Source organism: Paramisgurnus dabryanus, chromosome 12 (assembly GCF_030506205.2).
Source record: "Paramisgurnus dabryanus chromosome 12, PD_genome_1.1, whole genome shotgun sequence".
In the NCBI taxonomy this organism is placed as follows: domain Eukaryota; kingdom Metazoa; phylum Chordata; class Actinopteri; order Cypriniformes; family Cobitidae; genus Paramisgurnus; species Paramisgurnus dabryanus.
The window spans coordinates 13,233,420-13,248,659 of NC_133348.1; the positions used below are offsets into that span (position 1 = coordinate 13,233,420).

General features: G+C 38.7%; 1 protein-coding gene across 9 annotated transcripts in view; it reads right to left on the reverse strand.

The window, feature by feature from the left end:
• Positions 1–15,240, reverse strand: part of pde4dip (phosphodiesterase 4D interacting protein) — a 74,699-nt gene that overhangs the window by 23,124 nt on the left and 36,335 nt on the right. For 7 of the 9 annotated variants that reach the window (XM_073811388.1, XM_073811395.1, XM_073811391.1 and 4 more), the window contains exons 1-5: positions 4,189–5,879; positions 2,035–2,172; positions 1,752–1,871; positions 1,278–1,370; positions 817–1,185 (exon numbers count right to left, since the gene is read on the reverse strand). In XM_073811388.1, coding sequence (XP_073667489.1) covers positions 817–1,185; positions 1,278–1,370; positions 1,752–1,871; positions 2,035–2,172; positions 4,189–5,358 — 1,890 coding nt within the window. In that variant the 5' untranslated portion in view covers positions 5,359–5,879. Of the gene's footprint in view, positions 1–816; positions 1,186–1,277; positions 1,371–1,751; positions 1,872–2,034; positions 2,173–4,188; positions 5,880–7,791; positions 7,846–8,517; positions 8,675–8,777; positions 8,939–10,852; positions 10,968–12,893; positions 12,971–15,240 lie in introns of those variants that run through there. The other 2 variants (XM_073811393.1, XM_073811394.1) reach the window with 1 other exon arrangement.

The window sequence follows — 15,240 nt, forward strand, 5'->3', positions numbered from 1 at the left end:
GAGGGGCTTCTGCGACTTCGCTCGCTTCCTGTAATCACATTACTACTAGAGCAAGCTCCTGATTGGTTAACGCAGCATGTTTTTCCGGCAAAGTTCCAATTTTTTAACCAAAGTGTTTGCTGCAACAACGCTCAATGCGCGAATGAGGCAGAATCGCGTCTACCGCGCAGCGCTAAACGCCTCATTCCGCCGCGAGACCTCCAGACGCGCGTCAACGCGTCTTTACATTGACTTAACATTGAAATCACTCGCGCTTGACGCCTCTACCATGGCTGGTCTGAACGCTGCATTAGGATTGTGCCCATCAAAGTGTTTACACGCGGCTAAAACGCCAGGCAGATGCCAACTGTGGGTTTTTTCAGCTGGGCACATTGGTTGCTATGATACTTCTGTTTTGTTTATCAGTCGTTGTACTATGCGCCGGTTGGATGTTGTGGTATTTGTCTCACCCCTCATCCACTGTGATTGGAGGGCCAGGTGAAAAGTGAGATTGCCGAGCTGAGTGTTTCGCCCAAAGTTGAAATTTTTTTAACTCTGGGCGCTTGGCGCGAGAAAAACCCACCAGCTGCTGGCATTTTGAAAAGCGAGGCGCTTCCATTGCAAACATGCCCGCTTTACTGTATAACCTCCAGTATGCTTTGTTTTACCAACTGGCATTGCTAGAGGTGAGTGCGCTGCCTTTCAAAGTATGTTCCATTGAAACCAATGGACTCACGGACCACAGATGTGCATATGGTTTAAAAAATGAGATGTAACAGCATTAAAAACTGATGCTATCAGTATCATAAATGGCAGTGGCATAAATGTGTGTCTTACTTGTATCAGACGTTCTTTGTTCTCTAGTGACGTCTTCATCTCACGGATGGTCCTCTCTTTCTCCTCGACCTCCCTCTCTCGACCACTCCTTTCATCTTTTAATTTCTCCTCCGTTTGCTGGAGCTCAAAGCGAGCCGTCTGCAGAGTGGCCAGCAGATCCTGGTTGTGCCTTTCCGTGTCCTGCCTATGCTGCAGGGCTTTCTGCAGGTCGGCTCGGAGTCGCTGGATCTCGCGGGCCAAGTCGTCTTCTCGTCTCTGGGCCTGCTGCTGTGATCTCTGGAGACCTTGCAGTTCCAGCTGGGCAGAGAAATGGGACCCCTGGAGGTCCAAGAGATCTGCCTGTAGACGGCTTGGAGCTACTCCAGATACCTGCAGGGACACGTGACACAAACAGTCATGATATGTAACTACTACAATGAGACTGTGGTTGTGATCTTTGCGCATCAATTGAGGGCTCTGACCTGCTGCTGTTGAAGTTGGTAATGGTTGTTTTGTTGCTTAAGAGAACGTAAAAGCTCCTTCTGTTCTTCAATGAGCCGGTGGAGATCAGTGATCTAAGAGTGAATAAAAAGCAGTATTTGTACTGAATATAAAATTAAACGATACATTTGTGAGAAAACTATTTATGTATTGAGCGAGGGCATGTAGCGCTTGAATAGATGACTGTACGCAAGATGATCATTGGTTCCTGCATGTCCTTTGAATACGTGTTTGTCACTGGGCATATGACGGGTAGTCAAGAGACTCGTGCGAGCCAATGACAATCTTACCAACATAGAGCCGGCGTGGGAAGTCATATCCAGTACACATAGGATGGCTCACATACAGCTCATAGAATCTAGGGTCTCTAACATTTTTAAAAACAAACTAACATTGTGTTTTAAGCCTGTGGGGAATGCATAATATTCCAGTCAGCCCTTCAGTTTAAGACATACCTCGGAGTCTTTAGTGTTGAGCGAGTCGCTCAAAGTCTGTATTGTCCTCTCCTGACCACATGCTGCTTCTCTGAAAGAACGTAGTTCATTTTCCATCTCCCCGAGCCTCTGCTGTAGCGTCTGTGCACACACATGCAAAACAAGCGCTTTGTAAAATAATGATCTAATGATCCTCATGCCTCCTGGGACATGACCATAGCAACATACAAAGCAAACAACATTACACGGAGCATTACAAAAAATATTTGGTATTTGAGGTTGAAGGAAAGAAGTCTGACGATACCTTGTTGTTGGTTTCACTCTCTCTGATTTTGGCCTGCAGGGACTGGACCTGCTGTTGGGCTTTCTGCAGTTCACTGACACACTGACCTGCTGCGTTCTCATACTGCACCAGCTGAGATTGCTGTTCTTCAATCAGACTCTGAAACACACACAGAGATCAAATAAAAATAAACACTTTGGGATATTGTGTAGATAATCTAGTGCACCGCACGACTAAGCATGGGGGCACAGTGCTGAACAAACAGTTCTGGCCAAAGTTTCTCTCTACAACTTCCTCAGGAAGTTTGGAAGATTTCCAAAGTGGCATGTCGTTGACTTCCTTGTTTTCATTTCTCTTTTTGTTTACTAATGGTTTCTATAAATAATTAAATCTTAATTAAATATTTATGTTTATACATTTTTTTGAATCCACAATGAATAGAACAAAAAGTATGGTACATAAATACAAATAATGCTAGTTAAATTGGCTTCTGGCTAATGTTTCTAATTAAGCCCTGATTAAATGGCACGGTAATAAAGTAGTCCAAGACTGCTAACATTTAACTCTTTATCTCGTCAATTAAGAGAAAACATTTGCATAAAAAAAGTGTTCCTGATGAGGTTTTATATTAATCTGTAATACCGCGATTATCAACTAGATGACGCACTTATCCAATTTATAAGCAAAAAAATTATTTACTAATTTTAAACTCTGTGTATATTTTGATAATCGTTCTGAATCTTCACAAAAATGTAATTATTTCAGCGTTTTGCTAAAAAAAAAAAATATTTTTAAGAAAAATACCCATATTTAAGAGTTTATAAGCAGAGCAAAAATATAGATAGGATGAAACTTTTTTTCCCTTTTTGTCTGTTTGAAAGCAGATCGTATGTTCTTTCATTTGATATATTTGTATGTTTATATATTTTTAGAAGAAATTTTTCCTGAAAGGCATTTTGTGAAACTTTTTTGAAAATCACAAAAAACTTTTCAAAAAATGTCTGGCAGGGAATGAGTTAAGATCAAACTGGAGGAACAACAGTATGAGGATCCTTTTGAAAGTGGTTGTTCACACCATTAGTAGCTTAGATAGGCAAACTACTGTAGTAAGATGAGGAATTATTAACCTACATCTCTAGTTTGCATCCTATACATTTTTCTTTTATTTTTATAATTATATTAATACAAACAAGTTTAAAGGTGGGGTGCATGATCTCTGAAAGCCAATGTTGATATTTGAAATCACCTAAACAAAAATTATGTCGGTTAATAGACACGCCCCTTACTGCTGATTGGCTACAAGTGTGTTTTGGTACTCGGGCCGAGTCCCTTTTCTAAAGTGATTATAAAAAAACATGCACCCCCCCTTTAGACAATCCAGCTTAAGTCATTTTTTGATTTACTGTTTTCTCCATAAAATCATCTTGGATAATGTTAAAAAAACATTCTGTGAAAATATAACCTTGATATCTTTATAATTGACTGAGTAAAGGGCGATTTATAGTCGTGCGTAGGACCTCACAAAATTTCTAACAGCGCGTTGGCTATACGCGCGTCGGCTCTTCGCGGACCGCAAGCACTGTGATTGGTCCACCAGAACCCCTCCCGTCAGGTAAAAAAACTGCGTCATAGGTATTTCCGTTTGAGACGGTGAAAACAAAGATGAGCCAAGTTGAGGCGTGATTTAACTCAAACTGCAACATAAGTCGCTGTTTATTTACTTCCATCATTGCTGGTCTTCTCAAATTATACACAACAAGTTGCTATTTCTTCTTCGTTTGTGAGTTAACTTCCCAAGCTTCTTCTTCTCTGACCGCCGTGCTGCTACTGTGGTTACACGCGTGGATACTGCCAACCAGCGGTTTCGCGTGTGTTTGCACGTCGACGCGGAGGACGACGCAAAAGTATAAATAAAAAACCGATGTGGAACCTACGCCGTCGCGGCTACGCCGTAGGACCTACGCACGATTATAAATCGCCCTTAAGGTTGTCAAAAATTGAAATCAAACTTTGATGCTCCAAATTTGCTATTATATTATGACTTTAGCCTGAATTTCACAGATAGGAGCACAGTTCGTCATTTTGATCCCATTGTTTTCTTCCAAGCACTGAATAAGTTGCACATGTCAAAGTGATACGAGGCCTTTGCTGGGCATGCAGATTTTTTTTGTGTACCTTCTGAAGGCCTAATGGTCTGCACTGCATATAATCATCCATCCACAGGTTCTCCATTTCTGCCAGCTCGAGCTGCAGATCCTGCTGGATGCTGGAAGAAACATCTTGAAGGTTTGGCGAAAGTGGACATGCGATCTCTTTGGGAGGTACCTGTAGCAGGGGGTAAAGACTCTCCACGGATGTAGCGTTGGGTTTGACGAGCACAGGAATCCGACTACCTCGAGGGCTCTGTATTGGGTGATACTCATAACTTCTAAGGAGGCTGAGAGCCTCCTCCAGTCCACACACAGAGCCAGGTCTCCTATTGGAGGAACGTTCCTCTTCAGTTTCCTCCTCAATAACATTTTGAACTTTTGAGTCTACAGCAGTGTCCAAAGACTCCACAGACGTGGCAGGACTCACGCTGGTGTGCTCCGGGTCACTGGAATGGCGAGTTTGGTTATTCTCAGCGATCTCTGGAGCAGTTGGCACAGACTCTTCAGGATTGTCTAGGGCACTGCTAGAGTACCGTGTAGAGGGACCACAAGACGTGCTTCGGCCTACTTTTCTGGGAACCTTGCAGACGGCCTCGTAATCTGAATCGGCTACTCGCAGTGCAGCACAACCCTTGCACTTTCTAGGACGGGGTCCCGAACTGCCGTCCAGTGCGGCGGGGCACTGATGATGGTGTTGAACGGGGTGGTCCTGGGCCTGCTCTTGAGGGCTTTGTTCGGCCCAAGACTCATAGACAGAGTATGTGAGATCTTCCTGCAGCAGAGCACTGTATTTAGCCTCGGTCAGCCCAGAGAAATCCACCACAGAAGAGTCTCCGGCACCCACGTCCACTTCCGTGAGCACCCCAGAGTCATCTACATTGTTTTTACGATAAAGTCCACCGATGCACTGTCTCAACCTGTCTTTCTCCAATAAGAGCTTATGCATCCGTTCAATGGACAATGCCTCTACCCTGGCTATCACGGTGTCAAAGCGGTACATGCGGTCCAGCATGAAGGCACACTTGCTGCAGGCAAACTCTCCCCGGCCATCTCTGGTCATCTCCCTGCCCAATGCATAAGACAACAGCACCTGCAGGCTCAGTTTGGCAGTGGGGTGGAAGATCCATCGCCGTTGGTTACCATACAGCTCCCTCGCACATATACGACAAACGTCCTTCATCTTTGAGTCAAGCATTATAAATATTCAATTTACTTATGATATATAGCAGTTTTTGCCAAGGTATCAAGAATATACCAAGGCTGGATTGAAAATAACGGACATGTCATTGAAAGTTCCCAAATCCACCATCAGTGCAATTGTGTAATATTAAAACACAATGTCACGTTGTCTACTTAAGTTAATTTATCCCTTAGGTATATAGATGTTTTGCTGGAGGTACATATCGAAATAATAGATTGTCGCGATGCTTTCTTCTTGTTGAAATAAGGATGCGCGGTTTCTCCTTCAGATGTGTCTCATTGGTTTTCGTCTGAAGACGCCGACATGACAGGACCGCTGTCATCATTTAATTCCCATCGCCTGACTCTACATCATTTTTATATAACCGCCATTACACAGTTTTTACACGAAAATGATATTTAAAATATCCATATTAAAACAGTCGATCTAAATATATCACTAGATTTCCATTACCGGGTTCTCAGTATATACAGACAACGGGAAGCGATGTGGCAAGAGCGAGCTGAGGCAAAAATGGCGCGTACCATTTTACAGACAAAGAGGGGTGTTTAACATTTTTTTTGATTTACGATGCGTGTTACTCATTTAAAAGCAACATAACCCCAGCTTCGGTACCTTTTTATATTAAACTACCATAATCATCGTTACATTTTTTGTGTCGATAATTAATATGCCATTTATCAATTATCCGATCACCCCTCGAGGTATTGCAGTTGTCCTGTTCCAATGCATGGCAACAGGCCAACAAACAAAAAAAAATCTAAAAAATCTATCTATCTATCTATCTATCTATCTATCTATCTATCTATCTATCTATCTATCTATCTATCTATCTATCTATCTATCTATCTATCTATCTATCTATCTATCTATCTATCTATCTATCTATCTATCTCAGTGTTTAGTATCCATTACATACTAAGCATCATTTCATCATACTAAACATAATTTTCATCTATCTATCTATCTATCTATCTATCTATCTATCTATCTATCTATCTATCTATCTATCTATCTATCTATCTATCTATCTATCTATCTATCTATCTATCTATCTTTACAAATAATCAGATTTGCTGTCATACCCCTCACAGCAACCATTTGGACACTCTTTAAAACAGACCAATCTTTTGAATTATTAATGATCCCATCGACCATAGAAAAAAAATAAGTGGTGACATATGCTTTCTGGGGATATTTGCACAGTCTGGCAGTCTGTTTGGTGTGCCTGTGTGAATTTGTCATTCACATGTCTCTAGAATTTAGACAAAGTGGACAGAATACCATAACAGCACTAAAACAAAAAACTCCCCTTAATCAAAAACCTATTTATTCTAATCAGGCAAATGTAGCATTATCTCATTGTTTATGTCTACCAGTCACTGAGATGGCAAAGATTTGCTGACAGTCAGACCCAGTAAAGTTAAATGAGTGCGTTTCCGTTATTACTCTACAGTATGTACAGTACCTCACCAGTATTGAAATGTTTATTTGTAAGCTTATAATTGAAATATTAACTTTAACGTTGTAATACTTGGGTTGACTCTGGAAAGAAAGTGGTAGGATTTTAGAGAAAGATGACGTCATTTTGAAAAGCTAATTAGGCAAGACACAGAATACTGCATATTTTTAAACTCTCTCGACTGACTGATGTTTTATAGCATTATGACATAATCGTTTATCCATTCCAAAGCAAAAACCAGGAGCATAGAAAAAACATAATATGGTAAAGAATGAAATAGTTATGAAATAACTCCAGAGAACTGGATGAAATGTTATGTGAACTTATTTAAAATACAGCTAGGTTCATTTAAAACGTGGTTTTGGTTGTGAATGTGTATGCTTGGTTGCGTGCTATTACTCTACACTGCCGCTAGATGTCTCTCTCAGCCCACTTTTAATTGTTTTAACCACTTTCCCCAAAAATGTATGCTTTATTTATTTATGCTTATGACAATATAATTAAAGTATTAACACACGAAGAGCATTTAGTAAAAATTCATCTAATAATAATAATGTTTGTATTATCCAAATAGTAAAACATTGAATTCACCCAAAAATTAAAATTCTCTCATCATTTACTCACCCTCAAGTTGTTACAGACCTGTATACATTTTTTATGTTCTGCACAAGTGCTACAACTTGGTAAAATCCATCTCTCCTTTTTAAGGTTTATGTATATTTTACACTGTCCCTGTTTAAATGAATAAAAAATAAATAAAAGAACACAAAGGCACTTGCATAGTATTGTTTTCCTACTATGGAAGTCATTGATGAACCTGCATCCTGCTTAATTACAAATATTTATTTGTGTTCACAGGAACAAAGAAATGTATACAGGTTTGGGACCACTTGAGGGTAAATAAATGTCATCATTTTAATTTTTGGAAATTCATCTCATCCCTTATATATAGCGGAAAAACATACTTGCATCTCCTTCTCTTTGCTGTTTTTTCCATGAGCAATGTCTTCTCGGAGGTCCTAAAAATTCAAAGAGAGAAAGTGAATTTAAAGCTCCCTCTTTTGGTTTGTCATTCCCTACACTGTAAATATTCTATTCTGGAATAAACATTACATCACTCCAGAATTTGCCATCATGGTACTGACCCATTTATAATGGCATGACCCTGAGACCCTGTGTTTATAAATACAGTCGGATATCTGAACCTATTTTCTTTATGGGGTTGACTAGGGGCCAAAAGACAATGTGACCTAGTTAGTTACAGGCCAGTCAAATTTATTTACAGTAGAGCAAGACCTCACATGCACATATCCCAGATATCAGCTTTTTAGGTTACAGCAAATAAATTAGAGGCATAGATTTAGGTGTCACAAGGACAATGTCCCAGTGCTATAAATACATGCCACCAATTATTTTAAATGTACATCTATAAATACATGGCATGACCCCATTACTGTTATATTCATAACTGTTATTACTTTAACTACAATTATGATTATTAACAATTATATGTATAATCTCTATTATTAGCACAACGTCTATTTATTCAAATGTTTATGCTTAAAAAGCACAACGTGACAGCACACACTGTCTGCTTCAGATGTGACACAAATTAAATTAGGTTAGAAAAAAACTGCAGTGGTGATTCGTGGTCTCTGTTGGACACAATAACAGCCCAATTGTACAGTTACCTGCTCATGTTTGACTTTCTGCTGGAGGGGACCATTTAGGTTCTGCTGTTGTTCTTCCAGCTGAGTTACTTTGGCAGCAAGAACATCCCTTTCTGCAATCAGACCAGTTGCCTCCTGTTCTCTCCTTAATAATGTTTCATTCAGTTCCTGTATCAGCCTAACAGAAACAAAGTAGTTACAGCATTAAGCATAATTTATCCAGATATAAACAGAAGTTATTTAGTTTTATAAATGTGAATGTAATTGTCTTTTCAGGGTACCTGTTCTTCTCCGCCAACACTTCCTGTTGTTCTGTGGCAGATGATGGTTCATCTCCTTGCATCTCCATCATCATCCTTCTTTCTAGAGCCAAACAGCGCTGGGACTCCAAGTCAGCAAGGGAAGCCATTTTTTCTGCTTCGGTTCTTGCAAGCTGAGCTTCCTGAAAGAAAAAATTTAAAAAAGTATTTTAAAATAATTATTATAAAAAAAACTTGTGGTCCGGGATGCTGAATGGTCCATACAGTGTTCCACTTTATATATTATAACATATATTACACTAAATAAATGTTTACATATCAGATGTTAACCTTTTAAACTGTACTCAAATTTTTATTTTTCAACATAAATGCCATAAAAGTTGTCATTTATTGTAATTGCATAGAAGATAACATCGCCTTAAGCCTTCAAAACTTGTATTTATTTCACAAAAAATAATAAATGTTAAACTGGTTTGAAATGGATTAAGGATGAGTAATTTTAGGGTGAACTAGTCTTTTGTTTCCATTGTACACAAAGTTTTTATGTATAAGTTTGCCTGCTCCTGTAGCTCAGCTGATAGAGCATTAGCAGTGCAAAAGTTCATGGGTTTGATCCACAGGGAGTATGTATGATAATATGTACACCTTGTAATCAGGGCTGGAATTGGCAGAAATTCACTGGGGGACTCTGGTTGGGGGGGGGGATTTTAGATGACTTCTTAGTATGTTTTCTTAAGTATTTAAGTCACACAAACTTTTAACAATTTAATAAATACATTTGTCCTCGAGTTAAAGAAAAATATTGTAATGTGACAACTTGGAAATTTAGTTAATGGATATTTTAAATAAGAGGAAAATTCTGAAATGAAACCGATACATCAGTCATACAGTGCCATTGTGACTGTAAAGTGTCATGTGACAAGCTTGATGATGCATTATAAAATAATAGTTTTAAATAAAAAAACTCATAATAGGTAATCATTTTAAATGCTATTAAAGGGACATTCCACTTTTTTTGAAAATATGCTCATTTTCCAGCTCCCCTAGAGTTAAACATTTGATTCTTACTGTTTTGAATCCATTCAGCTGATCTCCGGGTCTGGTGCCACCACTTTTAGCATAGCTTAGCATAATCCATTGAATCTGATTAGACCATTAGCCTCGCACTAAAAAATATGGCTAAGAACTATACTCTCAAACTGGCGTAATAATCAGTGACTTTGCTGATGTAACATGGCTGTAGCAGGTGTAGTGATATTAAGCACTGCCCGAAAATAGTCCCCTTGGTTACTTTCAATAACAGGGGACTATTTTCGGGCAGTGTGTAATATCGCTACACCTGCTGCAGCCATGTTACATCAGCAAAGTCACTGATTATTACGCCAGTTTGAGAGTATAGAGCGTTTCAGCAGTAACAACATAAACACGTAGCTTTCGTGGTCATTACGTAACTTCCGGTAAACTCTGCGAAGAATAAATAACAACAAAGACATTTTAAAGTAGTTTATTTCTATGACAAGCAAAATAAATAACACGTAGATTACATAGGAACCCAAAACATTTGTTATTTTTGACAAGGTATTTGTTTAAGAGTTCAGTTTCAGCAACTAGTCAGACCATTAAACAAACAGAAACCTGGAGTAAAGTTCGGACTAGACGATTATCGTGTCACTGCACGTGCACACCTATGAAACGGTCTATAGTCCTAGCCATATCTGCCTAGAAAATCACAACTTTTAATTTTCTGTTTTAAATGGGAAAAATCTTAAAACTCTTTGATTATTTTTGAGTGCGATGCTAATGGTCTAATTAGATTCAATGGATTATGCTAAGCTATGCTAAAAGTGCTAGCGCCAGACCCGGAGAACAGCTGAATGGATTCCAAAACGGTAAGAATCAAATGTTTAACTCTAGGTGAGCTGGAAAATGAGCATATTTTCAAAAAAAAGTGTAATGTCCCTTTAAGTTGTTTAAATATAATTTCACTATTTAAAATTTTTTAACCAGTTTGAGAATTCCCCCTCTGCATAAAACAAAAACTCAAAATAAATAAACAATAAAAAATGTAAACTTGTTGAAGTGTTTTGCATGTTTACCTCCTGCAGAATCTGGATCTTGGTCTCCAGAACCTCTTGGATGTGTCCAATCTCCTGCTGCCCTTCCTTACAGCGACATTGCCCCTCCACTTCATGTTGACTAACGGCTGAAGTTCTGAAATAAGAGTAAAAACAAAAGTTTAAGTGAACTATTCAAAAAAGGATGCATACCAAAACAACCTACCAAGACAAATGAAAGGTACACTTTTGATGCTGTTTACCCAGATGGATTTTTCTCAAAGGACCCTTAGATGAGCACATACAGTAAAACTCCAGGTAGACAGAAAAATGCAGTTCTTGTCATCTATTTAGCTCTTTATCGGCACATAATTTAGGACCACGAGGGTTATCCCCCCGCCCAATGTTAAACACCAATGTTAATTCTTGAAGAAACAGTGAACCCAAAAACAAAATAATCCAGTTTTGGATATTTAAGAGGAAGACTGTGATATTGTATGTAAGCAAGTAATGCATTACCTTGGCTTGCCTACACAAATCTTTAGTATTAAGGATAAAATCATGTTTTTAGGTATATATTACACAGATCATTCTCAGTTAAATGAGATTTAATATTGCCTTTGAAAAAGTCTCTCCTACTCCTTGTTGTCATGTTTGATTTATTTAATCTTTGTCCTCATACCTTTTACACTCAGTAAACCAGTTTCGTTTCATTTCTCAATTCCTCAAAGAAATATTAAGTGTGAAAGCAAACGAAAAGGGTCCCAATGGGAGCAGTAACAATCTTTGTTCACCTCTCTTTTGGGATGCTTAATAGTCCTCTGTGTGTGCGAACGGTGTTGTCCTGACACTGTAAGTATTCTGGGGTGTCTTTGAGGGTCACTCACTCAACACACCGATCGAGAACTAAAGAGTGGCCCTCTTGAGGGCTTCATAACAGCTTTTCCAGATCCCATGCTCCATTGCCGCATAGCTGTTTTTAAAAAGTGATGATTGCTGCGGTTTTGACCCCGCTGTAAGCGTTTGATCCAGAGCAAACAGCACCTCTGGGTTTTTGACTACCTCGCCAGGACGTCCATTTATGCGAATAGTGGTTTAAGCCAGTCACTCACATCAGCAGTTAGTGTTACTTATCGCAGCCTACAGAGATGTCATTTAGTTCAGAAGGTAATGTCATTGAATTCTGATCAGTTTTTAGTGTTGAGTATTAAATGTTCGTTTTGAGGCTTAAAGCGACAAGCTTCAGAGGAAGCTATGAAGAATACAGAGGTGAGGGGAGTTTTGTTTGGCACTGGGGTAGACACGTCATCAGATATGAACAGAGCTTGTGATGGAAATGGCACAAAGCAAACCAATGAAGAATGATGTCACCCAAAGAATAACACAAGGGAAGGGGGTCTCAAGCATAGGTGATGTGGATCCGACTGTAAATTTAAACATCACTGACATGTTTTCACCCAACCATACAAGATAAAGCAAAGATCTTCCATCAAGCATGAACTCGATCCCGTCATTGTGGTATATTTTGAAGAGAATGAATTGCTTCTTGACTTTTTATAGACACATGGCAGGTGACTTTGGACCATATGCATGTTTTAAAGTGTATGATGGCATTCAACCTGAAGATAAGTGTCTGACATAAGTGGAGTCTGGCTTTTTGCATTTGGCAGGTCAGATAGATAAGTCACACATGTCTGTTAGCTATGAGAAGCAGGTATGCAGATAGTGGGCCAGAAGTCGGAGCAAGAGAAAGGATCAGCACACTGGAGAGCGGATAGATTTACTGTACTCTTTACAGTTTAACTGCTTTCCTGATGGATTTTGTGTCTAGGTTTGGCCTCACCCCCTGTGCTAAATACTATTATTTTACTTTGTTTATTATAGTAAATGTATGTTGTGTTTATTAATGTGATGCGTGTCGTTTTTAGATGTTGAGAAGTAACTATAACAAAGCCATTTTAAGTTTAATCTCCCGTCAACAGTATAAACACTACGGTTCAGAAATTATGCACATTTCATAGCTCTAAATGTGACAGACATGAATAATGTGTGGATATATGAAGACAGAAATCTATATACTTACAGTGCATTGTCAAGTTGCTCGTGTTTTTCTTGGAGCTCCTGTTTCAAACTCTCCACCTCGACCTTCAGCTCAATGTTCTGAAAAACAACAGGATTGCTTTTTAAAGTCATGAAAGTCACATTCTGGGGTTTTCTTGCAACTAAACTGGGGCCATAATATCTGAAAAATAATCTTTTATTATGATTTTATATCATTTTAAACATGTCCAACACGTGTCGCACATTGCACAAGAGCTTAAATTAAAACAACCTATTTGAAAGTTTGCATGAGGATTAGGTTTAGTGATATAGTCAGGTTCAGGGTATAACCATTACATCAAACATCATCATAACTGTGTACTATGGTAGTATATAGTCTGTGTGTTTGTGTACGTGCATTCTAGAACATAGGCCTGACATGCCTGACATTTGTGCACTGTGTGATTACAGCATACTGTCCATTTCACAGTCATTAAATGCATCAACTAGAAGTAGCTTTCATGGTTTCAAGCTGCATGGTTTAAAGGGACACTCCACTTTTTTGAAAATATACTAATTTTCCAGCTCCCCTAGATTTATACATTTGATTTTTACAGGTTTGGAATCCATTCAGCTCCGGGTCTGGCGCTACCACTTTTAGCATAGCTTAGCATAATCCATTGAATCTGATTAGACCATTAGCATTGCGCAAAAAAATAACCAAAGAGTTGACTCACTGTAGTTACATTGTGTACTAAGAATGACAGAAAATTAAAAGTTGCCATTTTTTTAGGGAGATATGGCTAGGAACTATACTCTCATTCTGGCATAATAATCAAAAACTTTGCTGCCCTTACATGGCTGCAGCAGGCGTAGTGATATTACGCACTGTCCAAAAATAGTCCCGTGCCATTGAAAGTTACTAAGGGGACTATTTTCAGCTGCTGCATACTATCACTGCGCCTCATGCAGCCTTGTTACAGCAGCAAAGTCCTTGATTATTACGCCAGAATGAGAGTATAGTTCCTAGCCATATCTGTCTAGAAAATCACAACTTAATTTTCTGTCGGCCTTAGTACACGATGTAACTACAGAAGAGTCAAGTTTAAAATAGGAAAAATATCAAAACTCTTTGGTTATTTTTTTTAGCACGATGCTAATGGTCTAATCAGATTCAATAGATTATGCTAAGCTATGCTAAAAGTGGAAGTGCATGACCAGGAGATCGGCTGAATGGATTTCGAAACTGTAAAAATCGAATACTTAACTCTAGGGAAGCTGGAAAATTAGTATATTTTCAAAAAAGGGGAATTTCCTATTAAGTCAATCATTTTGATTCTCTATTACATTTATTTTTTTAGAAATTCATGCAAGTTTGGCTCCGACATTACTCAAAACAAATGTAACTACAGCTAAGAGGCTGAAAAATGTTTTTTTTTATAAAGTAAATACTACAAATTTCTGTTAAATAAGCATGCAAATGATTATGGGTTCAACATACATACTGATTAAATCTATACCTAGTAATGCACTGTTAAAGGAATAGTCTACTCATTTTCAATATTAAACTATGTTATTACCTTAACTAAGAAGAGTTGATACATACCTCTATCATCTTAGTGCGTGCACGTAAGCGCTGGAGCGCGCTGCGACACTTCGATAGCATTTAGCTTAGCCCCATTCATTCAATGGTACCACTCAGAGATAAAGTTAGAAGTGACCAAACACTACTTCGACTCGGCGCAGTAACACCCTCCCTCTCCCATTATGAGAGGAAGAAGGGGAGCGGATTTTTCAGGCGAGTTGAAGTACTCCCAAAAGTGCTGTTCCGCCATACAATATAGTTCCTCTATTAAATCCGCTTAGAAAAGCGCTAAGTTTTATTTTGTACCACCAAACTTGGTCGTATAACTACTCGTCTTAAATAGGAAAAACGTTGAAGTGTTTGGTCACTTCTAACTTTATCTCTGAGTGGTACCATTGAATGAATGGGGCTAAGCTAAATGCTATCGAAGTGTCGCAGCGCGCTCCAGCGCTTACGTGCACGCACACAGATGATAGAGGGATGTATCAACTCTTCTTAGTTAAGGTAATAACATATTTTAATATTGAAAATGAGTAGACTATTCCTTTAAGTCACTTTGCATAAAAGCAGTACATTTATGCCAAATTTAAGTAACAGATAAATTTACTGGCCGACTGAAAATATGTTTCAGCCGTTGCCGGGAAAAAATCTAAATATCAGCCGATATATCTGCCATTGCAATATATCGGCCTATCACGAATGTCCATGTAAAACATTTAATTGCTAATAATCTCTGCAGAGGCAGCCGTGAGCCCTCTGCACATACAGTTGCAGTCACATGGATTTGCAGAGACCCTAAAATAGA